This window comes from Anomalospiza imberbis, unplaced genomic scaffold, assembly GCF_031753505.1.
Source record: "Anomalospiza imberbis isolate Cuckoo-Finch-1a 21T00152 unplaced genomic scaffold, ASM3175350v1 scaffold_77, whole genome shotgun sequence".
Classification (NCBI taxonomy): domain Eukaryota; kingdom Metazoa; phylum Chordata; class Aves; order Passeriformes; family Viduidae; genus Anomalospiza; species Anomalospiza imberbis.
Window position 1 is genome coordinate 26,435 of NW_027100387.1, and position 25,676 is coordinate 52,110.

Genomic DNA, 25,676 nt, shown 5'->3' on the forward strand with positions numbered 1-25,676 from the left:
TGGGATTCTCTCGCAGGACATTTTGCTGACTGTCTGTACTCAAGTCTTTGGAGTCCTGGTTTCTTTTCTGAGTTCCCAGCAGTGGGCAGCTGCTGCAAGCCTCTGCTTCCAGTGGACACCTTTCCCTCTCCCTTTATGGGATCCTGAGGTTTTAAAGTAAACAATTCATTCTTGTTCTGATAAGTCATATTAAAATATTGATCTGGGGGAGGGAGATGACCCTCGCTGCACTGAGCCGGAGTCACCTTTAGTCAGACTAAAGAATGGAAAAAAGCTCTGAGACCTCAATTTTCTCTGTTCCTTCAGAGACAACATGTGGGGAGGGAAAAATGCAAAAGATAAGGGGGTTTCAGCTCTTTGTTTTGCTGAACCCTGAGATGAAGAGTGTTTACTCTTCAGAAGTAAGCATATTAATTGCTTGCTTCTGCCAGTGAGACTGATTTCGTCAGTTCCTCAGGTCACAGTGCTCATCTCATGTTCACTGCTGGGGCTTGCCAATCTTTTTTCTTTCTGAAATTTTGATGTACTGTCTGCTTTGCTTGGGAATTTTCAGATTTTACTTTCCAGCACACCTAGGAGGTAGAGGGGAAAGCCTGGCTTTGGTTGAGCCTGTCTGAACACCACCGGCAAGCCCAGGAATGGTAAACACCTCCCAGGACCTCATCCAACAAGGAGACCACTGCATAAACCTCCACTTTAGGGCCTGATGAATTTCACTTTTTTTTTGTGATGGCTAAACTAGGATTTGAACATGAGATTTTCTCTGAACATAAAATAAAAGCACATTTTGGGTATGAGAACATTTGCTAGTTAACTAACAGGTGTTTCATCACTTACTTCCATTACCATACTTCTGTTCCATTAGAACATTTTGGAACAGTCTGAAGTAATAGTTTGGGGTTTTAGGAAGCAAGGTTTTCAATATAAATACTTCACAAAAGTGAGGAACCAGGTAATTTTACTGATTTTGGCTGGATGTGTCCATGCAGCAGCAGAAAACCACCATGAAATCAAATTTGGAAAACATTCTGTGTCTTTTCCTCTCCTTACACTGTCTTTGTTACTAGTTGATGACACAACTTTTTTGCTTAACGCTGTCTTGGACTACAAATCTGTCATGGCAAGGATAATCTATTGTTTCCCAAAATGCTGATTTCTAATCCCAGTCCTCTTATGTAAATAGTAATTCCTTGTTTGGGACTGGTACATGCACACAGTGTAAAGATGACAAAAATACTACTTCTACTAGTTCAGAGTCTGCCCTAGTAGTAGAACAAGTGTTGGGGAAAGTAGGTATCTAAAAATGACCTGTACAATTATATCAGCATCCTGTGTGCAAACTCCTTATGCTACTCTGAAAGTATGGATGTGCATTTGAAGTCTGCAAAAGGTATCTGTGACAATATGCTTAATCAGAAAAAGAGGATAAAAGACCACATATTAAAAAGAAAACAACCAACCCCAAACCAAAATGCCACATGTTGTCCAAAACTAGCAGAAAAAGCCTAAAATGTGCTACTTTTAATCACAGCAGAAACACCACTTACTTGGTATTTGTGGGTTGTGTTTCTGGGGGGAAAAGCCCCAGTTTCCCTCAAAATGGGGCTCTGCAACTGTAGGTAAAGCTCTGGTCACTCCACAGGGAGCCTGGGGAAAGTCTGGAACTGTATTGCAACATCCAGTACTGCTGCAGACTGGTTGGGGTCCAGTTCTCTGAAATGAAATGCCAAAGTATTGGGAAATTCCTGGAAAAATAAAAGGAACTGGTTTGTTTAAATGTTACTAAAGGTGACAGAGGGGCAGATAATGCAACATACATTGCACATAGACCAGAGGGCCAGATTCTTCCCTTGGAAATATGTACCTATGACCCCAAGCAAAATCATCTAACTTTGAAGTGCAGTCTAACTGCGAGGCTGGCACTGCTCAGAGCACAAGTCTCAGTCCTGTGATCTCCAAAAGTCCCTTCCAGCCTAAATTATTCTGTGCTTCCATTTTATATGCAGAGTTCCTGGTGAGTAAGGTGTCACTAGACAAATGACACGATTTGATCCCTACAAAAGCTCATTCCTCTCATTTTTCTTATATACAGTGTGTAAGATATGTTGAGGGAAATGGAAATCACAGGGTTGGTATCTTTTCTGTGCAGAAACAGTGGAAGAACAGCTTCAAAACTGAAGGAATAACTGCAGGGGCAAAAACCTGAGATGTATCTTTGTGGCTTTACTCCATCACATAATACTCTTCAACTGATCTGAGGCTGGCTATTTCATCTATGGTAAAATCCAAACACAGCCCACCACCTGTGGGCATGGCTCCCTTGGCTTAAACTTCCAGACAAATCTGGGTCAAAGATTTAGGCCAGAATCTTTTATGGAGAAGAAATACACATATCCAACAGTGGAACTGAATTTATCCCTTTACTTTCTTAATGTCAGTGACTGTGCTGACTCACATCACTTTTGGATATGGCCGTATAATTTTTGAGAAGACACAGCTACAGGAATTCTTGGGCTCAGAGTAGACAAAGATGGTGTTTATCAGCTTTTCCCAGAGTACTACAGCATTCAAAGGGCACATTTACTGTGATCTCATGGACAGAGGTAAGGGCTACAAGTGCTGGGACAGCTCAGATCCCAGAGAAGAAATGCTGTGATCCTTGTCAGTCAATGGCCACTGGTTAAAGATTACCTGTGCTGGTCACTGCAATGGCTGGGTAGAGAAAGATTAACTCAGAGCAGCAGAAAGTTGAGCAAAGGTCTTTAACCTGGAAGCCATGATCTCTTCTGATTTCTGCTGGGGATCAGTAAACGAAATTGATTTGAGTTTCCCAATCATCAAACTGATTACATCAGCTCTGGATTGTCCTGGCATTTCCTGTAACCATTCACCCTCTGACAGAGAAGGGTTGTGAATTACCTTCAGATTAGGAGAGTAAGGTCTGGCTGACAATGTACCCTTCATGACGTTGGTTTTTCCCCAGCAAAATAGTTGTGGGCAGAATTTAAGTAATTATGCTGTAAACAGAAGGCTAACACAAAAAACTTGTATTACCAGTCCCTCAGGGTGACTCCCCTTCCCCCAGGAGATCTGTTGGCTCTGCAGACAGGTGTGCTGGGCACACCAGTTTATGAAGGATGCCCTAGGGAGGGCATCCAGCTCTGTTAGTCCTCTGTCCCCTGAGCCGCACATGACGATACGCAGCTTCATTAATTTTTTGTCTCTGCAAGTAAAAATTCTGTTTCAATCCACTTCTCAGAACTTGAAGAGACTTTGGTGACCTGAACTCTGTCAGTTCCTAGCACAGTCTGTGCCCGGGGCTGAGGGTGGCTCTGCTGAGGAGCCCTGTGCCCTGCCCCTGTCCCTCCATTAGCCCAGCCCCAGCACCAAGGCCTGGGGGAGGTCTGAGGCAGACTTTGGGGCAGGGTGGACAGGGCTCTTGGTGCCCTTGGCTTGCTGCAGCCAGCAGTAATTAACTGCTAGTTGCTTTAATTGCAGCGCTGCAGTACAGCCAGGAGCAGTCCCTGTGTGGCTCCCATGTCTCAGGAGATGCCTGTCAGCATCTCACACAGTTGCTAGTTTTGCTCTTTTGAGAAAAGCAAAAAAATCAGCTTGACCCCTTGAAAAATCACGAAGACAAAGTTTTTATAGTGGTTTTATACCTCCATGCTGATGTTGTGCCTAGGTCCAGTGGTGACTGGAGGAGCTCCCTACAGCTAGTCTGACCACCAGAAGGGCTTGAAGTCAGGGCCTAGAAGTAGCCAAGGTAAGACCACTTAAACTCAGCTTGGCACGGGCTGGACTTGGCTTTCCTTTTCTATATTCATCTGCTCCTAATTCCCCAGTGACACAGAAAAACAGTGCAGCCATGATGGCAATGTTTTGGAGATAGTGGTGACGAAGTAACAAAGAATGACCCATCAAGTGTTTTGTGTGACATTGCAGGCACTTTCCTTGCTAGATGGAAACTTCACACAGATTCTACATTTAGTCTAACCTGTTTTACCTACTCATTTATCACTCTATGTAGCATGAAATTGCATTTCCCATGGCTATTCCAGTCCTGTTTGCCATGGTTCTGCTGAACTGAAGCCTTTTTCACAAATTCCTGATTTCAAGAGCTCAGAGAAAGAGAAGCTGCTATCTTTTCCCAGTCTGTCCCTGTGGGTAATCCAAACCAACAGGCTGGAGGGACAGGCTGTGGCTGCTCAGGTGCAGCTGGTCTGTATTTACTTAGGTTGGTGCAGGTACTGAGCATCAGACATCCTTAGGTGTTCAAAGACAGTTTTGAGTGAAAAGAAGGACTAAAGTGGGGAGGAAAGTGAGGCAGCAGCTTTTGTGAAAGAGTTGAAGTGCTCTTTTTCCACAAGGAAAATATTTGTAGCATTGGTAACTGGAGAATGCTCCAGAAAGGATTTGCTCCCAGTGGGCAGAGGCCGGCTGCCAGTGGCAGCCTGAGTCCCAGTTACCTGGCCAGGGATAACTGGGAAGTTTCTGTGTCAAAACTAGGGAATCCCAGAATGGTTTGGGTGGGAAGGGACCTTAAAGATCATCTCATTCCACCCTCATGGGCAGGGATGCCTTCCCTCTCCCAGGTTGCTCCAAGCTCTGTCCAATGTGGCCTGGGACACTCCCAGGGATGGGGCAGCTACAGCTTCTCCAGGCACCCTGTGGCAGGGCCTCATCACCCTCACAGCTGAGAATTTCTTCCCAATATCCCATCTAATCTTGCCCCCTGGAAGTGTGAAGCCATTCCCTGTGTCCTGTGAGTCCAGGCCCTTGTCCCAAGTCCCTCCCCCATCCCTCCTGTGAGCCCCTTAGGTGCTGCAAGGCTGCTGTGTTGCAGGGAACCTGCACACAGAAACAGCAGGGGGGTGAAATATGGATCTTGAGCTCAAAATAAAGTGAGCATTGGCAATTCCTGACCTAGTATTGGGAATTGCAACATTATGTATCAAAAGAATGGAAAGAAGAATTATTAATGTACAGTACAGGCTGTAGAAAGAGGCGTGGGAGTTACACAGGTGTTCAGGCATGCTGGAAGTTAATTAGTCCTGATTAAGATCAGGTGTGAGGGTGCCTCAGGGACCTTGTAACGGTTTTTTAGTCTAAAGTGATCCTCAGTGTGGTGAGGGCTTTAGAATTGGTTCTGCCAAGTTGGAGAAGCTTACCCATTGCATTGGATATTACATTTTCTGGATTGCAACAGCTCTGGAGTTCCTGAGACTGCTCTTCTAAAGACTGACTCGCCTGGCGAAACTTAAAACTGACAAGTAAGTAGACTTCTATTTTTTGTGGTTGGAATGGGGTGACTGAGGTTCCTGTACTCTGCAACTAAAATAGGTGGTGCTGTGTCTTGGCATGTATTAGATTTGGTGAGCTTTATAGAATGATTATCTGTGGGAAATGTGCTGGATCAGAAAGAAATGACCAGAAAATTTTTTGCCTGTCTGCCAGCATCTTCATGCTCTCTGAGGATAGCTTAGAAAGAGAAAAACAAAAATAAAACAGGGAGTGGTTAGTGAATCAGAGGAGGCCTCGTGTTTCAGCCTCTGGATGATCAAGGGTGATGGTGTCTGGATCCTGGACACTTCTGCCTGTTTCCTGAAGCCTTTTTCACAAATTCCTGATTTCAAGAGCTCAGAGAAAGAGAAGCTGCTATCTTTTCCCAGTCTGTCCCTGTGGGTAATCCAAACCAACAGGCTGGAGGGACAGGCTGTGGCTGCTCAGGTGCAGCTGGTCTGTATTTACTTAGGTTGGTGCAGGTACTGAGCATCAGACATCCTTAGGTGTTCAAAGACAGTTTTGAGTGAAAAGAAGGACTAAAGTGGGGAGGAAAGTGAGGCAGCAGCTTTTGTGAGAGAACAATTCCCTGTGTTCCAGGGCTTTTTCAAGATCAGCTCATGGAAATCAGTAGGTTTGTACTGTGCTCACTGAGCACCGTGGCACAGAGCTCCCAAAGGTATTTAGCTGAAGTGTAATCCCAAATACTGTGTAATGGACTAATTTGAGGTATTCATGTGCCCGCACTTCGGAACACCCATGTGATGTTTGTACCCAGCATCTGCAGCTTCGGTGTGCAAGAAACAGGACCAGTGTGAACACCGGAGTCCCAGTCACTGGGACACGAGGTCGCTTTCTCCCAGCTGTGGGAGCCCTTGGCTGGAGCTCTGTGAGTGCATGGTTGAGGGGTGGCTGCGGAGTGTCACCCGGCGGCCCGCGGGCCGTGCTGTGGAGCTGAGGGAGGGCTGGCCGCCCTGGCGGGCCGTGCTGTGTCTCCGGGCGCTTGCAGGGCGCTCAGGGGGCCGAGGCAGGGCAGGGCCCCTGTAGAGCCTCGTGCTGCCCCGGGGATTGTGGCACCTGCCTGCTTCATGGGGCCAGGGTGCTCCGGCAGGCTGCTGGCTCTGTCCCCTGGGCACTGCATGCTCCTGCGGGTAAAGGGCTGTCCACAAAGCTCCAGGGCATGCTTCTGCTGGCATTAGAGAACAAAGAACAGCCTCTTCTCTCCCTCTCTTTGAAAACAGACACAGTCACTAACCTGGTGTTCCGTGTCCGCCTTTGTCCCGCACACCGTGGAGATACCACTGGACAAACGGGGCTGGCCGGGGCTGAGCTGGGCTTAAAAGGACACAGGTTCTTGTTGGGTGGGGAGGGGAGGAGTGCCCAGCTCTGTAAGAAAACAGCTGGCTGTCTTTAACCACTAGGAACTGCATGCATGACCCGCCTGTGTAAGCACGTACCAGTTCAGATCACCAGAGCTTGAAATCCATTGCCATAGCCTCACAAGGTTTCCCAGTTACACAATGTTGTCCTCAGAATACAGTTAAAGAAAAATTATTTTGAGAATTCGTTTTTTTATGTTTCATTTCTTACTGCTTCACAGTGATAGTAGCATTGGTGTTTGAGAAAGGCACTAGTTTGCTGGTTAAATGAATTTTCTCTTCTTTTTTCTTTTTTTATTTTCTTTTTTTTTTTTTTTTTTTTTTTTGTTTTAAAGAAGAAATGAGATCCAACAATGAAAAGTAACCTTTTTTTTTAAAGAAACACACAATAAGGGAGAAGGGAGGAAAATTCTATTTGATTTCTAGCAAATGCCCACTTTAAACATCTAGGTATTGATATTCTTATTTGGAGATACTGCTCAGGTATTTCAGTAATTTTTTTTTTTGGACCAAAGGTACCTGCTCTATCAATCTGAATCAGTCTCACCAGGGGTTATATGTCACAGCCACTGTAGAGCCTGTTAATGCTGTATGGGACCCCTTTTTGCTGAATCATTGGTATCAGTTTGCTGTGTTTGGGAATGTTTTTATTTTAAAAACTAAAACTTTCTACTGGCTCTAAAACAAAATAATTCCAGCCTCTTGGAATTTTTCTGTTGTATTGGAGAATAATTCAACACATGCAATTCTTGTTTTAGTGATCTCAGTGAATTAATTTTTATTTTCATTAAATAGGAGATAGAATGTGCCCATTTAAAGATCAAGAAACAATTCCTCAATTTCATGTCCAAGTGAAGACTCTTAAACTATGTAATTTGCAGTCATTTCAACATTATTTGCTTCCAAGGCTTATTCAGGGATTCAGATATTATTCTCTCTGCTTACCAGGAAAAAACTCCAACTTTTAATTAATGCTTGCAGGATGAATTCTGTATGAACTGAAGTTTAGAACTCACCTGCTGTTCCTAGAATACTCCTGAAAACTTGGTTTTCTTCCTCAGAAGTTTATTATGACCGGAAAAAGCAAAACAACACATATACAAATCTGAATCTTTATCCTCAGAGGGAAGTGAGTTATTTCCTCCAGATATCAGCTGATGCTTTTCCAACTTATGTGAGAGCTTTCTCCTACTGCCCAGGCTGTGGAGCTGTCTTTGGCATGGGATAGGGTGGCCCTGGTCCCTGCCAGAGCCTCCAGCCGTGCATGTGGCTGCGGGGCTGGATGGGCCGTTCCTGAAGCTGGGCCCTGGGAATGCTCCCAGGAGACTGCCTCGGCTCCGGCTGTGCCGTGGGTGCTGTTCCCAGGGCTGGCAGCTGGGCTGCTCTGTGCCCTGAGACGGCACTGGGCACGGCAGTGCCCTGGGATGCACCGCCCGTGGCACAGAAGGGGCCCGGAGCTGTTGGATCACAGCTGCTGGGGACACATGGATGGAGATGTCTGGGGCCTGGCTGAGAGGTGCTGTAGCTGTGGGGTCTGACCACGGGCCAAGCCGGGCTGTGTTTGCTCTGCGGTAGCAGGGACACGGCTGTGTGGCGTGGTGACACCTGCCTGCTGGTGGCACAGCTCGTGTGTTCCCAGCGTGCCTGGTGAGTTAAGGTACCATCTGCCCATAGCTGGTATGTTGGAGCTATTTCACATATGTGAGCTGGAGTATGTTAAACATTAATCATTCCTCTCAAGCCTCTGTGGGCATGGGCTAGGGCTCTGCTTTACCCAGGTCAGTGAACAACGCTCTGGGGCCATGTTTGAAGCTAAGTGGTTGTGTGGCAAGATTCTGTGTCTTTCACAATTCTTAAATGCTAGTAGAACATTCCTGAGTGCTAGTGGAATGTAAAGTCCAATTTTAATTTAGGATAGGTGAGTAACCTAAGGAGACGTGAGTACCATACTGCTGTGACAAGCAGTCTGGGAATTCCTGAAGTTTGTTGAGGATAATTTCTCATCACAAGTGCTCAGCAAGCCAGCTAGGAAAGGTGCTGTGCCACAGGGGTTTGTGAATAGAGGACTCATGGCAGGAATGATGGTTCTGGTCACAGTGACCATTAAATGGTTGGATTTTAATTTTTTGGTGTAGTTACAAAAAGCAGAGTTGCCACCCTGGATTTCAAGAGAGCAAATTTAAGCTGCCAGGGAGCAGTTGGCCATGTCCCCTGAGGAGCTGCCTCCGGGGGCCCCGAGTGCTGGTCAGGTTTGAATGAAATGTGTGCAGGAGAGGCAACACCATTCAGGCAGAAGCCAGGCGGGTGGGGTAGGTTGCCAGCTTGGCTGAACAGGGCTCAAGGGACTTTTTTAAAAGTCAGCTTTAGATAGTATAGTTTGAGCATAAGAGCAGGAGGAAGCTGAGTGAAGGTTACTGTGTGTTGCTTATGTGTGTTTGCTGGATTAAGTCCTTTTTTTTTCCCAGCACTTTCTAAAGGCACCCAGTTATTTTCAGTACCAGATAAATCATAATTTTGGTGCTGTGCTACATGTGTGAACTACACTTTACTGACAGAGAAGTTTCTACAGCTATGCTAGTAAACTGAGAACATGTCCTGGCTTCTGTGGGGTGGCCCCCTCTGTGTGTGCAGGGGGTGTGGGAAGGCCTTGGGTTGCCTTGTGCCTCTCCCAGGCTGTTTCCCCAGCAGTCCCTTTCCCTGCTTAAGTGAGTAGACTCCCTACTGCTGAGCTAAAAGGAGCTCAGGAGTGGATGTGGCACTTTGTTGGTGCCTTTCTTCTCTCGTGGTGCCAGATGAAAGCTCTGAAAGGTGATGTTAAACAAACTGGGAAGGAATGTTCTGTCCGTGTTGTCAGAGCCAGGCCCGGCTGTGCACCGCTTCCAGTGGCTGCCTGGGGAGGAAATAGGGTTTTATCATCAGAAAGAAAAATCCCAAACTGGGTACTAGTGCTGATGCTGATAGAAGACTGTGTTTGTCACATGACAAATGACAACTTGGTAGTCAGAATAAGGTGAATTGACATGACTTGTGTGCACCACAAACCTATGTTTGTTTACAACAAATGTATCACTTATATAGTGGGTATGTGTTACCAAACCATGCTTGACGTGAATGCACCAGAGGCCAGAGATGCAGGAACTGGCTCTCAGCTGAGTTTGCTGGTGCTTGCATTCAAGCCTTGAGACGCACTAGACAGAAAAGCACAAAATCCTTAGGAAATGTCGTATCCTAGGGAAGCAGGGACAGGTTTTTTGTTTGTTTTTGGTTTTGTTTTTTTTTTTTTTTTTCTTTCATCTGAGACATGAAGTAAAAACTTGCTTCCAGGAATCCACATTGGTGGAGATTCAGTTTCTGGTCCAAATTTGTGCTTAGAAGCAGTGATTCTGCCTCTGTCTAGTGTTTGTCTCTGCATCAAAGTCCTGATTAACTTCTCCAGGTCCTAAAAGCTGCTGAAGGAATGACAATGCTGCTGACATCTCACCATGAGAGTGTCCTTGCCAAACAGGATGTCAGCAGCTCTGTTGCTCTGGGAATTTAGAGTACAAAGCAATCCCAAGGCAGCTGCATTTTTTTTTTTTTACTGGACTGCAGTTCTTGCCAGGGCTTTTCTGGGCCAGAAGGCTGCCAGGCTGGAGTTGTTACTAGGAGCCTTGCACTGCACACAAACTGCTGCACTCTGGGTGCTCCTGGCACTGAGCTGCTGTCCACGTGTAGGGCAGGAACATCTGTCACATCTGGGTTGTTCCTGAGGAACACTGATTTCTCTTGGGCTGTTTCCCTGGCATGTAACACCACCTACCTTTGTCTTGGGGATTTGGACTCCCGGAATATTGGCTGATGTGCAAACTCTTGCGATAGGCTTGGCACTGTTGTTACAAACCACAGGCAGAAAGGAGCAACAGAAAGATGTTTCCTGTCTCACTATCAAATAGCAAAGTCCCTTATAAAAGGGGAAAAAATTAATTGAATGCTCCTATTTTTCTCTCTCTTTTATCCTATTGGCACAATCGGCCAATGCTGAGTCCAAAATGTGTGTGTTGTACCCAGCCGTTGATAAAACATAGAAACACAATTTATACTTACGTTATTATTACATATTTGGAGATGGTGAACCAGCTGCTTGCTTGCTGAGGAACTGTTTCAAACTTGATGATTTTCCTAAAAGCTGCTGTTCACAGAAGTAATGCACTAGGGCAAAGGACATTACCAGTGTGGTAGGGAAAGTGTTGTCACTTGGGCAAACAGGTGGCCCTCAGTTCCCTGAACTCTAGGTAGGCTGCAGAGGAAGGTAATTACTAGACTTACACTATGTTACTCCACTTTGAAGCAGCTAGAATTTATTTAATGGTTGTGCTCTGTAAAGAACCCCTTAAAACTAAAGATCTGTGCTGCACCAGCACACTAAAACATGTAGAGGTACAGCAGAGAAAGGAACTTCTGTTATTCATGGAAAAGCTTCTATTATTCCTTCTGCAGGCTTTTAATTCTGAGGTACAGCAGGGAGGTATCTGCCTATGGCCTGCAACTAATATTTGCTAATATTTGCCAAGTATTGATCTAGTGTGCATCTCTTATCTTTTAGCCGTAGTCCAAGGTTCAAAGTTTACCTTTTGTTTAAAGACTGATTTCACAGGGAGGTCGTGTCCTTTAGCTAATCCAGCAGCAATAGAGGTCTGTAAAATGGAAACTGGGTTTACCACTACTTGGAGGAAAGCCCTGAAACCCACATGGAAAGCCCTTATGGCATAGAGGTGTATCCACTGACATGGCAGAGAGCCTGGACAAGTGACAAAGTGGAGGAAATAATTAGTGTGCTTTGGAATATTGTGGTGCTACCAGACCCAGCCTCAAACCAGGAGAAGATAAGCCCTGACCATTTTCTCCTGACCCAGGCACACCCATAGCCCTTCCCAGGGTACTGGTCACTCATCCCCACCTTCATATTTTCACTGCAAAGAATTGGCTGAAATTATTCCCAGATAGCTGAAACCCCAAAGCACACTGGGAAAGGCAGGTTTACCACAAAAATAAATAAGCACAAGAAAATAATAACCTCATGTAGGAGAGGGTGTTGGTTTTTACTTCTGGTTTTCCTTTATAAAGTTATGTGCATTTGTATATAACAATCTGTAAATAGGGGTGAGGAAAATCTCTCTCTTTAGAGGCAGAATTAAGTGATTATGCATCAAGAATTTACCCACTATTTTAAAACTGAAGCAAGCACAGAGTAGTTCCTGTCCACAGCAAGTTTGGTGCATTTAATTTCTATTTAAGTGAGACTGGCCACTCTGACTAGGGCATGGACAGTCTGAAACCAGAGCAGATCCCTCTGGATCAGCAACATGCTGGAGACAACTGGGGACAGGAAGGGTAGGAGCCACTTCTGGTCAGGCTACCACGTCGGTGTACTGTCAGGGGTGACAGCTGGCACAGGGCTGGGTGCCAGCCTCTGGGTGAGCTTTGGGAGGATGTGGGAACGGCAGCAGGAAAAGGAGGGATGGTGCTGGGCGGAGCGGTCGGCCTGTGCTCGTATTAGTGCCGCGGTGCAGGGCACCGGGACCTGGGAAAATCTCCAGCTCTCCCGCTGCTCCGGGGTGCAAGGTCTGAGGGGCTGCATTTACCTCTGGCTTTCCAGGACAGTAGCAACAAGAGGAAACAGGGTGCCAGAGATAGGTCCCACCAGGTTGTGTTTCCCTCTGAGGACAGTCTCCATCCTTCTCTGGAGAAGAGAATGAAAAATGGGGAAAATGAGGCAATGAGCAGTAGGGAAAACTGTGGGAGTAAATCTTGAGAAAAGCTCCATGGTATTAAATAAATATTTTGAAGTAAAAATGAGGGAATTGGTGGAAACATAGGGGAATTTTGGGGGAAAAAACTTTAAAAAAAATCTAAGAGTGAGTATTTTTGGGAAAAAAATAAGGTGAGGAAAATTCAGATTGTAAAGCTGGAGATAATCCCTAGAAGAGATGATTAATATTTTCTTGTGAAAATGACGAAATCAGAAGTGGAAAGACAGGGGAAATTTGGGGAGGAAAAGTGAAATAATCCCCAGAGATTCAGGAATTAACATCCTGAGGTAAACTGTGGTCATCAGTTGTGGACATGGAGTGAAAATTTTGGGTGTAGAAATGGATGTTTTCTCCAAGATGGAGAATGAACATTTTGAGGAGAAAATAGGATCACTGGTAGTGGAGAGGTAGAGAAATTTTGGGGGTAAAGAGTTAATCTACATGGAATAAGTAGGGGATGTTTTTGAAGGAAACTGGGGCCAGATGTAAAAGTCAATCCAAAGCCAACCCTGATTCACTTCTAAATCCCAGAATAAATTCCACAAGCTGGCAGTTAAGGGACTAAAATGTCATTAAAATGGAGCCAAGAGTATTAAGAAGGTTTCTGGGAATCCAATCCCAGTGTTGTAAATGAATTTTTAACAGCTCTTGAAGCTTTTGTGACAATAAAGCATTTCTCTGTTGGGATTGCCACGGACCAAGCCCGCGGAGGGCTCGGCATCCCCGGGGGCTGCGAGGCAGCTCCGTGTCCGCCAGGCGGCGCCCCGCGGGGCGGGCGGCGGCGCAGAGGGCGCGGCGGTGCCGATGGGCTCCCGGGGCCGGCACGGGCGGTCCCCGTGCCCCGCCCGCTTCCAGCCGCGATCCAGCGTCTGCTCCGGGGAAGCGCCGTCCTCCTGGCGGGCCCGGCACCGGCACGGGACCCCAGCCCCGCGCCGGCCGGAGCAGGAGCGGCAGCGCCGGGCTCGGTCCCAGCGCCCGTCCCGGAGCGGCTCCTCCCGCCCGCGGCGATGCCGGTCCCGACCCCGGCCCCGGGACTCACACACCGCCCGCCGAGGAAGAAGCGGCTCTGCCCAGCTTCAGCAGCAAATGCCGGCAGGACCAGGACCCGAATCCCCGGGCCCAGATCCCGGTCCCGGCCCCACCTGAGCGCCTCGGGCTCCGCGCAGCGCCGGGAGCAGGCTCCGGTCCGAGGTTCCGCACAGCGCCGAGCGCCGATCCCGCCACATCTCGAGAGGAGCATCTACCGCACAAAGCGGAGCGGGCGCGGAGCCGCCGGCATTTAGGGGCGCGGAGGGGGGCGGGGCCCGGGGGCGGGGCCGGCACAGGTGTGGCGGGCGGGGCCGGCACAGGTGTGCGCACAGGTGCGCGGGGCCCCAGCGCGGCTGCGCGGGGCGGGGCCGTGGGGGATTTAAACCGCGGGGAGGGCCCGGCGGAGCCATTTGCTCCTCGGCGCTCGGTGCGGGAGGCTGCGGCCGGGCCGGGCGCTATATCTCCTTTTCTCTCTCTTTTTCATCTGCCTTTTCTTTTATTCATTATTTCTTTTTCGCTATACCTCTCGTTTCTACCCTCCCTTCCTCCCCCCCCCTACCCCCCCCTCCCTCTCCCCCCTAGCCCTCCCCTCCCTCCCCCCCCGGGCGGTCCCCCACTCCCCCCAACCATACCCTGCCCCTCCATCCGTTCCCTCTTGCTTCCACCCTTCCTTCCCTCCCCAACCGAGCTCCCCCGTGCCCCCCTCTCCCCAGTCTCTCCCCACCTGCCTTCAATCCTCCTTCTCCTTCCTCCGCTCATCCTTCCCCCCCACACCCCGGCTCCTCCTGCCCCCTTTCCGTGATACCTTCCCCCCACACCTTCCGCCTCCTTCCCCAAACCTGCCTTCAACCTTCCTTTCCTCGCTCCACCCTGCCTTCCCCAAAGCCCCCTCCCCGGCTGCCCTGCACACCCCGACCTCTCCCCACCTGCCCCCTGTCCTTGTCACCCTCTGCCCAACCACCGCCTCTGCCCCCCTATTGCCGTTCTCCATTCCGCTCTCCTCCTTTCCCCGCAGCCGCGGGGCTCGGGGCGCCGGAGAATAAAGCCCAGAGGGCCGGAGCCCGGCGCCCCCCGCCCTCGCTGGGGTCCCCACACGGGGCCGGGCCCGCTCTGCGGGTCCCCCCATTCCAGTCCAACACACCGCCCGACACGGCCGGGGCTCCGGCTTTCCCTACATCACACTGGGGGGGTCGGGCTGGGGGTCAGGGAGGGCCCCCTCCTCCGGAGGGGGTCCTGGGGGGAGGGGGTGTGGGTAGGTTAGGGCGGGGCCCCCTCCGGAGGAGGGGGTCCGGGGGGGGGGGCGGGCCCCCTCCGGAGGGGGGGGGTCTCTGGGTGGGGGGGTCGGGGCGGGCCCCCTCCGGAGGAGGGGGTCTCTGGGTGGGCCCTCTCTTCTACCCGCGCTCGGCTGTTGTCGGCTACTGTGGGCTGCGCTCGGCTATAATCGGCTCCTCGGCTAAACTCGGCTATAATAGACCGTTACAATTAATGTAGTCATTATTATGTATTTATTTTTTAGTATTTTATTTTATGACTGAGGAATGATTTTTTTTTTTTACATAATAAAATATAATTACTCATTGATTATAAAATAATTGTAAAGTAGTAAATAATTAAGCATTAATGTTGACCTCATGAAAAAATAATTATACAATTATTCCTAAAGTTTAAAATCAATAATAATAATGCCCTCAAGGACAATTAATTTTAAAAATAATTTTTAAGTACTAAGTCACTGAGGGAGCCGAATCCGTGGGTCCCCTCCGGAGGAGGGGGTCCCTGGGGGGCTCTGGGTGGGCCCTCTCTTCTACCCGCGCTCGGCTGTTGTCGGCTACTGTGGGCTGCGCTCGGCTATAATCGGCTCCTTCGCTAATCTCGGCTACAATAGACCGTTACAATTAATGTAGTCATTATTATGTATTTATTTTGTAGTATTTTATTTTATGACTGAGGAATGATTAGTTGTTAATTACATAATAATATATAATTAGTCATTGATTATAAAATAATTGTAAAGCAGTAATTAAGCATTAATGTTGACCTCATGAAAAATAATTATACAATTATTCCTAAAGTTTAAAATCAATAATAATAATGGCCTCAAGGACAATTAATTTTAAAAATAAGTTTTGAGTACTAAGTCACTGAGGGAGCCGTATCGAGCTGCGCCGAACGCAGCGAGTGGCGCCTCAGTCCCGAATTCAGACGACTGTAGCCGATTATAGCCGAGTTTAGCCGAGTGTAGCCGAGTGTAGCCGAGTTTAGCCGAGGAGCCGAGTGTAGCCGAATGTAGCCGAGTTTAGCCGAGGAGCCGATTATAGCCGAGTGTAGCCGAGTGTAGCCGAGTTTAGCCGAGGAGCCGAATGTAGCCGAATGTAGCCGAGTTTAGCCGAGGAGCCGATTATAGCCGAGTGTAGCCGAGTGTAGCCGAGTTTAGCCGAGGAGCCGAGTGTAGCCGAGTGTAGCCGAGTGTAGCCGAGTATAGCCGAGGAGCCGATTATAGCCGAGGAGCCGATTATAGCCGAGTGTAGCCGAGTTTAGCCGAGAAGCCGAGTTTAGCCGAGTGTAGCCGAGTGTAGCCGAGTGTAGCCGAATGTAGCCGAGTATAGCCGAGGAGCCGATTATAGCCGAGTGTAGCCGAATGTAGCCGAGTATAGCCGAGGAGCCGATTATAGCCAAGTGTAGCCGAGTTTAGCCGAGTGTAGCCGAGTTTAGCCGAGGAGCCGATTATAGCCGAGTATAGCCGAGGAGCCGATTATAGCCGAGTGTAGCCGAGTGTAGCCGATTGTAGCCGAGTGTAGCCGAGTTTAGCCGAGGAGCCGATTATAGCCGAGTGTAGCCGAGTTTAGCCGAGGAGCCGATTATAGCCGAGTGTAGCCGAGTATAGCCGAGGAGCCGATTGTAGCCGAGTGTAGCCGAGTTTAGCCGAGGAGCCGATTATAGCCGAGTGTAGCCGAGTTTAGCCGAGGAGCCGATTATAGCCGAGTTTAGCCGAGGAGCCGATTATAGCCGAGTGTAGCCGAGTGTAGCCGATTGTAGCCGAGTGTAGCCGAGTTTAGCCGAGGAGCCGATTATAGCCGAGTGTAGCCGAGTTTAGCCGAGGAGCCGATTATAGCCGAGTGTAGCCGAGTATAGCCGATTATAGACGAGTGTAGCCGAGTATAGCCGAGGAGCCGAGTTTAGCCGAGTGTAGCCGAGTGTAGCCGAGTATAGCCGAGTGTAGCCGAGTTTAGCCGAGAAGCCGAGTTTAGCCGAGTGTAGCCGAGTGTAGCCGAGTGTAGCCGATTATAACCGAGTGTAGCCGAGTATAGCCGAGTGTACCCGAGGAGCCGATTATAACCGAGTATAGCCGAGTTTAGCCGAGGAGCCGATTATAACCGAGTTTAGCCGAGTATAGCCGATTATAGCCGAGTTTAGCCGAGCGTAGCCGATTATAGCCGAGTGTAGCCGAAGAGCCGATAATAGCCGAGTGCAGTCGATAGTAGTCGAGTTTAGCCGAACCAAGCCGAGTTTAGCCGAAAAGCCGAAGCCCTATGAGGCGGGGCCTGGAAGCGGCCGGGGGCGGGGATGGGCGGTACCGGGGGCGCGGCTTCAGGGGCGGGTCCCGGTGCCGCCTCAGGGGCGGGTCCCGGTGCCGCCTCAGGGGCGGGTCCCGAGGCTGGCTCAGGTGCGCGGGGCCCCAGGGCGGCTGCGCGGGGCGGGGCCGAGGCTATTTAAGGGCCGGGAATCGCCCCGCCCGCCATTTGCTCACTCTGAGCGCGTGGCGGACGGGGGTCTCTTGTCCGGGCTCCGCAGCCCGGGACAGGAGGTCCTTCGGCCTCCTCTCCTGTCCTCCCCCTCTCTACTCTTCCTTCTTCCTCCTAGTATTCCCCTTCTTTCTCTGCCTTTCTCCCCTTTTCCTCTCCTCCGCAAAGCCCGCTCCTTTCTCTCCCCTTTCGGCGTCCTCCCCCCCACCTTTCATTTCTACTTCCCGTATTCTCTTTCTCTTTCCCTCCCCTTTCCCTCTCCTCCCCTGTCGGCCTCCCCTCCTGTCCCCCCCTCCCTTTACCCTTCCTTCCTCCTCCCCGTATTCCCGTTCTTTCTCCCCTAAACCCAACCCCCCCCTCCCTTCCTGTCCTGTCCCCACCCCGCTCCTCCGTTCTCTCTTCCCCTTCTCTCCCTCCTCTGTCCACCGTCCCTCTTCCCCGCTGCCGCCCTTTCCCTTCCCCTCCCGCTTTCCTCCACAGCCCGACCTCCCTCCCTACCCTTTCTCATGCCCTGCTAGCCCTTCTCTCTTCCCGTCGCCCCTTTCCTCCTTTCCCCGCAGCCGCGGGGCTCGGGGCGCCGGAGAATAAAGCCCAGAGGGCCGGAGCCCGGCGCCCCCCGCCCTCTCTGGGGTCCCCACACGGGGCCGGGCCCGCTCTGCGGGTCCCCCCATTCCAGTCCAACACACCGCCCGACACGGCCGGGGCTCCGGCTTTCCCTACATCACACTGGGGGGGTCGGGCTGGGGGTCAGGGAGGGCCCCCTCCTCCGGAGGGGGTCCTGGGGGGAGGGGGTGTGGGTAGGTTAGGGCGGGCCCCCTCCGGAGGAGGGGGTCCCTGGGGGGGGGGTCGGGGCGGGCCCCCTCCGGAGGAGGGGGTCCGGGGGAGGGGGGCGGGGCGGAGGGGGGCCTTCCCCCCTCCAGGCTCCGCCCCTCCCTCGGACCCCTTCCTCCGGACGGGGCCCGCGCCGGCCCCCTCCCGGGGACCCCCTCCTCCGGACCGGGGCCCGGGGGGAGGGGGGGGGGGTGGGTGGGGGGGGGAGGGCGGGGGGGGGGGAGGCGGGGTGGGGGGGGGTAGTAGGGGGGCGGCACGTCACTCTGCAGCGTGGACAGGCACAAAAAAAAAAAAAAAGGGCTCCAGACACAGGAATGGCCGCACCCCCGCCTGTCTCCCTCCCCCCCACCCGCCCGCCCTCCCTCCCCCCACCCGCCCCTCCCCCCCCCCCGGGCCCCGGTCCGGAGGAGGGGGGTCCCCGGGAGGGGGTCGGGGCGGGCCCCGTCCGGAGGAAGGGGTCCGAGGGAGGGGCGGAGCCTGGAGGGGGGAAGGCCCCCCTCCGCCCCCGCCCCCCTCCCCGGACCCCCTCCTCCGGAGGGGGCCCGCCCCGACCCCCCCCCCAGGGACCCCCTCCTCCGGAGGGGGCCCACCCCCCCCCCCCCCCCGGACCCCCTCCTCCGGAGGGGGTCCGCCCCTAACCTACCCACACCCCCTCCCCCCCAGGACCTCCTCCGGAGGAGGGGGCCCTCCCTGACCCCCAGCCCGACCCCCCCAGTGTGATGTAGGGAAAGCCGGAGCCCCGGCCGTGTCGGGCGGTGTGTTGGACTGGAATGGGGGGACCCGCAGAGCGGGCCCGGCCCCGTGTGGGGACCCCAGAGAGGGCGGGGGGCGCCGGGCTCCGGCCCTCTGGGCTTTATTCTCCGGCGCCCCGAGCCCCGCGGCTGCGGGGAAAGGAGGAGAGCGGAATGGAGAACGGCAATAGGGGGGCAGAGGCGGTGGTTGGGCGGAGGGTGACAAGGACAGGGGGCAGGTGGGGAGAGGTCGGGGTGTGCAGGGCAGCCGGGGAGGGGGCTTTGGGGAAGGCAGGGTGGAGCGAGGAAAGGAAGGTTGAAGGCAGGTTTGGGGAAGGAGGCGGAAGGTGTGGGGGGAAGGTATCACGGAAAGGGGGCAGGAGGAGCCGGGGTGTGGGGGGGAAGGATGAGCGGAGGAAGGAGAAGGAGGATTGAAGGCAGGTGGGGAGAGACTGGAGGGGGGGGGGGGGCACGGGGGAGCCCGGTTGGGGAGGGAAGGAAGGGTGGAAGCAAGAGGGAACGGATGGAGGGGCAGGGTATGGTTGGGGGGAGTGGGGGACTGCCCGGGGGGGGAGGGAGGGGAGGGCTAGGGGGGAGAGGGAGGGGGGGGTAGGGGGGGGAGGGTGTAGGGGGTGGGGGAGGGGAGGAAGGGAGGGTAGAAACGAGAGGTATAGCGAAAAAGAAATAAAGAATAAAAGAAAAGGCAGATGAAAAAGAGAGAGAAAAGGAGATATAGCGCCCGGCCCGGCCGCAGCCTCCCGCACCGAGCGCCGAGGAGCAAATGGCTCCGCCGGGCCCTCCCCGCGGTTTAAATCCCCCACGGCCCCGCCCCGCGCAGCCGCGCTGGGGCCCCGCGCACCTGTGCGCACACCTGTGCCGGCCCCGCCCGCCACACCTGTGCCGGCCCCGCCCCCGGGCCCCGCCCCCCTCCGCGCCCCTAAATGCCGGCGGCTCCGCGCCCGCTCCGCTTTGTGCGGTAGATGCTCCTCTCGAGATGTGGCGGGATCGGCGCTCGGCGCTGTGCGGAAACTCGGACCGGAGCCTGCTCCCGGCGCTGCGCGGAGCCCGAGGCGCTCAGGTGGGGCCGGGACCGGGATCTGGGCCCGGGGATTCGGGTCCTGGTCCTGCCGGCATTTGCTGCTGAAGCTGGGCAGAGCCGCTTCTTCCTCGGCGGGCGGTGTGTGAGTCCCGGGGCCGGAGGATCGGGGCCGGGGTCGGGACCGGCATCGCCGCGGGCGGGAGGAGCCGCTCCGGGACGGGCGCTGGGACCGAGCCCGGCGCTGCCGCTCCTGCTCCGGCCGGCGCGGGGCTGGGGTCCCGTGCCGGTGCCGGGCCCGCCAGGAGGACGGCGCTTCCCCGGAGCAGACGCTGGATCGCGGCTGGAAGCGGGCGGGGCACGGGGACCGCCCGTGCCGGCCCCGGGAGCCCATCGGCACCGCCGCGCCCTCTGCGCCGCCGCCCGCCCCGCGGGGCGCCGCCTGGCGGACACGGAGCTGCCTCGCAGCCCCCGGGGATGCCGAGCCCTCCGCGGCCCCGCGAGGCCACCGCACCCCCCGGGAAACGCGGCGGGACGAGCGCGGCTGGATCGCCGCGGGCGGAAAGAACCGTTCCCCTCCCCCTCACCGCTTTCGACCGCGCCCGGGGTGAGAGTGGGGCCCTGCTCGGGCCGCTCATCCGACACCTGCCGCGTGAGATCTGATGCTCTCCTTCCTCTCTCCCACTTTTCTCTGTGGCTCACTCTCCCCAGGTTTCAAGGGAGAGGGACGGGACGAGGAAGGGGTAGAAAGAGGAGCAATACGGGGAGAAGGAAGGAGAGTTGACAGGAGAAAAGAGGGGCGGTTTTTGGGGCGGGGGGAATGGGGAGGAAGAAGGGGAATACGGGGAAGAATGAAGGCAGGCTAGGTCGGTGGAAAGGCGGAGAGGTTTTAGGGGGCAGATGGAAGGGGGAGAAAGAAGAGGAATTCAGTGCGAAGAAAGGAGAGGGCGCAGTGGGGAAGTGGAAGCCCCACGACCCACCTGGGGAGCCTGGATCAGGAGCTCCTACTCTCACCGTAGTCATAGTGAGCAAATGATCGACGTGCGATTTCCGGGGATTAAATGACCTCGGCCCCGCCCCGCGTACCTGAGCCCGGCCCCGCCCCGCGCACCTGTGTCGGGCCCGGGGCCCGCCTCGGAAGCCCCGCCCCTGCCACCGCCCGGGCCCGCCCTTGAAGCCGTCTGGCCCTGCCCCCGATGTCACCCGGACCCGGCCTCCTGGGACCTTCCGGGTTCCACATTAGAATCAGCTGTGCTTAATGTACAAGGTCAGTGGGAATACCTAGATTTATCTCTTTTATCCCCAGAGCCAAGCAATCAGTCCAGCATTCCTGTCTACTCTGATGCCAGCCACTGTCTTGTGTTCCAGCTGCTCCTCCAATGGAAAGGTCAGGCAGGAATGTCAGGAAGCATATTTAATGGAGAAGGAATCTTGAACTGCGTTCAAATACTGCCCTAATCTTCCTCAGGACTGGGACCATAACTGCTGAATGCTACTGGCAGTGAGGCTTCTTCCCAGCTGGGTGATCCTGTATCCAAGGCTCCGCAGTGTGGCTGGACGCAGGCTGGACACGCGGGTAAGGCTAGGGCTCAAGAACTGTTGGCAGTGAGGTGGAAGTTTGTTTTGGCAAGTGGTGTCATCTTCCTTGGATGCTGGGGAGCAGGTGGGGCAGAGCTGCAGGTCAGTGGAACCAGCCCTGCTCCAGCAGTGCTGTCACCATGTCACTGCACTGGGGCAAACACAAATCTGTCACCTTTAATCTGCCAGAAAACAGATGCAACTCAGACATTATAGATTAAGCATGCAACATGTCATAGGTAACAAAATGGATTAGATAGCAGTGTATATTAAATAAATCTTTGTAAGTAAAAAATCACAGAAACAATTGCTGAGGAACATGTCTGCAGGCTCAGGTCTAGAGCTGGTGGGGTTTTCTCTTATACAGCAGCAGCCAAATTCACCATAGAAGGACACGTGCAGTAGGAAGGAGTAGAGTCCCATTAGTGTTTATGGTCATACCAGGTCTGCCTTCCCGGTGGTACAGAAAGTGCCTTCAGAGTCTGTTGCCATTAGAAATTAACAACCCCAGTGTTAATTAGGTTCATTAGCAAGTGCACACAAACAGGAGCCAGAACAGAGCTGTGTTCCAGAGTGCCAGGTTTCATTTGGAATGCCTCCATTGCAAACAGGAATGCGGAAAGGATGGAAAACCAGTCAGTGTACAGAGAGAATGACAGGGTTCAGCACGTTCTCCTAAAAGGCTAAATGCCAACCCCAGCCCAGATGCTTTGTAGCACATGTACAGCTTGGCAGTAATGAGGCAGCTTCAGGAGAACAGAGATCTGGACATGCTGTGTCAGGGCTCTGCTGTGCCTTGACACTCTTCTAGTACTTACACAAAAATGCAACATCCAGCCCATACTTCTGGATACAAGAACAGTGATGTGCTTAATGAAGAGAGTTGCTTTTGAGAGACAGCCTGTGGAGAGAAAGCTTCCAACAGAGCTTTCTCCTACTCTCCTAATAGTTTTAGGAACACAAGGCTCAATGTGCTTTGAAAAAAAAGAATGGTATGAAATTAAGAAAAATGCTCATTTTTCCAAGTATATGATATTTAATTGTAATGAAATAAAATCTGAAAATGTCTAAATCAGTTAAGAAGTAAACATGGGTTGTAATACTATACCTGTAAAATGATTAATTCCATTCATTGTCATTAGAAATTGTGTAAAATATTTATTAAGGGCTTTGCCTACAGAGGCACAACATAAATAGAGTAAGTCCTGCTGAAATGTGATCAGTTCGCAACTGGTGCGGGAACATCAGCAAGGCCACCCCAGGTGACAGTCCCAGCCTCGGGGCTCGGCCCCCGCCCTGCCGGGGTGTGCTCCAGAGCCCAGCGCCGGGCAACTGCTATGCCACAAGCCCTCGGAGTCCCTCGGGCAGGTGCCAAAGCCAGCAGAACGTGCTTGGAGAGGGAACGGGTGCTGCAAAGTTAATCCACCCCTTCAAACCCTTGGGCATTCTCCACAGCCATGAGGAGCTTCTCCCGCAGGTCCTCGAAAGATTCATACAGAGGTAAGTCTAGGCGGTTAAAGCTGGAAGGGACAAGGAAAGAGTCACTCAAATAATCCATGGAAAAACAGAGATTTTAAGAACTAGAAAAGATTAAAGAATTAGGGATCTTGATTAAGAATGCAGCTTGTGGTCCACAGTGTTCCCTGCACACCTCACACCTGCCTGAGTGAGCTCTCCAGTAACTGAGTGCTGCCTTCCTTTGGGAAGCTGGAAGCAGGAATTTGGTAAGAATCCCTTTGGAGAGGAAAAAAAGCCAACAGAAAGCCCTTCACTGTATTTAGAGGATGGAAAACCATCTTTGTTAAGGGACTGATTTCTTGAAGCTCAGCAAAGATATTGTGGATTTAGAGGACAGATCCTTTCCTCTCTGGAAGGAAAAAAAAGATGAAACATCCAAGAGATAATCTTCCAAAGTTAAAAGCTAGCAGAAAATTGGAACCCAAAGAGGATGGGTTGATTTTGGAGCATGTTCAAGGTAGTATTGTTGTTTTTGTTTGGTAGGTTTTGTGCTTTTGTTTTCAGGATTGTTTTTTTTTTTAATAAAAGCTCATTATTCTATAGAATTATTAGTTTCACAGAAAGATCCCCAGTCTGTACTGATAGTCCATAAAATAGTTTTCCAATTCAGCACCATTTTTCTTTAAAAAGCCACATTCCTGAAATGTAACAGAGCAAGAGAAATTTGTACTGGATGCTTTCAATGTTTGCAAAATCTATAAGCCAGGGTTAAATTATCTGATCTTACTTTTGTTTTGAATTCTCCAATGATTTATGGGCTTTCTATGGTTGTTTGGTGATGTCTGACTTGCTGTAGTTTACTACATCCACTTACTAGGATGTGGGAAATAAAATAATAGCCTTCAGTTTCTCAGTTTGTGAAGGCACTGGGGAGCCACAGGATCAAATGCTGTTTGATGCAGAGCTGAGTATGGTCAGCAGCGTGGCCCTTCTGGCAGGAGCAGCTCTGGAATTTATGCTTTGGTGACTTACCAGGTGTGAGCTCGGGGCAGCTTGTCAGGACTTCCCCACTGCTCTATTGTAAACAGCTGAGGACCATTTGAACCTGGGTGAAAATGAAAACCATATGAAACAGAAATTGCTGGACACTACAGAGACTCTCTCAACATTATTTTTAACGTGAAATGTTGGCATCAATTGTGGGCTGGATTCTTCACCTGTAACAGGTACATTAAAGCAACATGACTGTGGTTCTTTCTTTCCAAGCCCAGTGAGTTGGTTTCAGAGCTTGCATAATGCCAAGGAAGTCAGCTCAGAGATCAGCATTTACAACTCAGTGCTACGTGAGGGTCAGAGGCTGGCTGGATTGCCATCGCGCCGCGAGCAGCTCACCATAAAGTTCAGCAAATCCGTTCATAGGCACGCGTGACGTCCCGGTCACAAACTGCAGCAGCCGGATCCGTTTCTCAGCATCCATCAGCAGAACAGCCTGTTGGCAAATGGACCCCCTCAGCCCCAGCCTGGATGGGCCCCGAGAGCAGCCCGAAGCCAGCGTGAATCACCTTTTGTATGAGCCAACTCTCAGAACACAATGGACTGTCTCGGCTCCGGCTCCCATCTGTGGGCTGCTCTGGCAAGAGCGGCACCTGTCCTCACCTGAGTGAGGTGGGAGCAGGTCCTGCCCCCCAGCACAACATCGCCCCATTCTTAGCAGTTTTCATGAAGAAAAAAGATTGCAAAAAAGGGCAGTAACTTTCACTTACAGGACCAGTCAGAGGCGGTGCCAGTCTTACCTTCCAGAACCACTGGATAACGGGATGGTTTGGGCAGTAACCATTTTTGTAGATGGTGTGTTGTCTCCAGTCATTGACATCGACGTCACCGAGGCCACACATCAGTAACTGCAGGGAAACAGAACGGTGGGATGTGAATGAGTGTGTGTTTCCCTGCACTCATGGGGTAACTAGGTCTCACTGCCCCTCAGGGCTCTGACCTTCAGTCATTTATGCACGCACAGGGGAGAGTCAGAGCTTCTTCCCAGAGTATTCCAGTTACTGGAGAATGGCTGCACACTGCCATACTGTGACAGCAACTTCCATGTGTTTGGCTCAAATGGGACTGGCAGAGGCATGATGGCACTTACTCACTAAGCTACTTCCAGGCTTTCAGAGGCACCCCCCCAACCACCTCCCTGAGTGCAGTTCTTTGCATGTCATGAATAGATTTATTAATTGGGAAGAAACATCTAATTTCCAACTCTGAGCAAGGCAGCTGTGTCTGCACATTCCCTTAGGGAGCGGGAGGGATGACTGAAGAGCCCAGAACATGGTGCATCTGTCAGAACTGTCAGCTTGGGGCACCAAATTGACTCACCTCCAGTTCATTCTCATCAAAAATTTTAATCAGATCAATAGGAAGCAGTTCTGTGAATCCCTAAAAAGAAAAAGAGCAAAGTTAAAACTCTCATCCCACAAAAATCCTAATTTAAAACATCAGTGACCAAATTACTTCAAGCTCAAATAATTAAACTTGAAAGAGAATGACCTTATTCTCATAAGGGAAAGATGATGTAGTCTTACACAAGATAGAACTGAAAAATCATAAACATAAGTATTCTATTTGCATTCCCTGCCAAGCTCCCTGCTCCCTTTACACAGACACCAGTGGGTAAGAAATCTGTATCCCTACTTTTGTGAAAGAAAGGCATTAAAGAGCCTCACCTCCAGAAAGGCATTCATTTGTTTCTGCACTCTGTTGACAAACCGCCACTGGATGACCAGGCTGCAGAAAGAAACAAAACCCCATCAGAAAAACAAACT

The 25,676-nt window shown here is 51.7% G+C and overlaps 1 protein-coding gene and 1 long non-coding RNA gene across 9 annotated transcripts in view; both read right to left on the minus strand.

The window, feature by feature from the left end:
* Positions 1–1,561: 1,561 nt before the first annotated feature.
* Positions 1,562–6,663, minus strand: LOC137467729 (uncharacterized). Its single transcript, XR_010995616.1, has 3 exons — positions 6,539–6,663; positions 2,692–2,793; positions 1,562–1,745 (listed from the first exon to the last, which is right to left on the minus strand). It is a non-coding gene; the product is annotated as an uncharacterized lncRNA (long non-coding RNA).
* A 14,892-nt stretch (positions 6,664–21,555) lies between these two features.
* LOC137467733 (E3 ubiquitin-protein ligase NEDD4-like) overlaps positions 21,556–25,676 on the minus strand; it is an 89,711-nt gene continuing 85,590 nt past the window's right edge. For all 8 annotated transcript variants that reach the window (XM_068179159.1, XM_068179161.1, XM_068179160.1 and 5 more), the window contains 6 exons: positions 25,578–25,638; positions 25,231–25,290; positions 24,651–24,758; positions 24,250–24,346; positions 23,890–23,962; positions 21,556–22,919 (listed from right to left, as the gene is read on the minus strand). In XM_068179159.1, the coding sequence (XP_068035260.1) occupies positions 22,817–22,919; positions 23,890–23,962; positions 24,250–24,346; positions 24,651–24,758; positions 25,231–25,290; positions 25,578–25,638 (502 nt within the window). In that variant the 3' untranslated portion in view covers positions 21,556–22,816. The remainder of the gene's footprint in view (positions 22,920–23,889; positions 23,963–24,249; positions 24,347–24,650; positions 24,759–25,230; positions 25,291–25,577; positions 25,639–25,676) is intronic.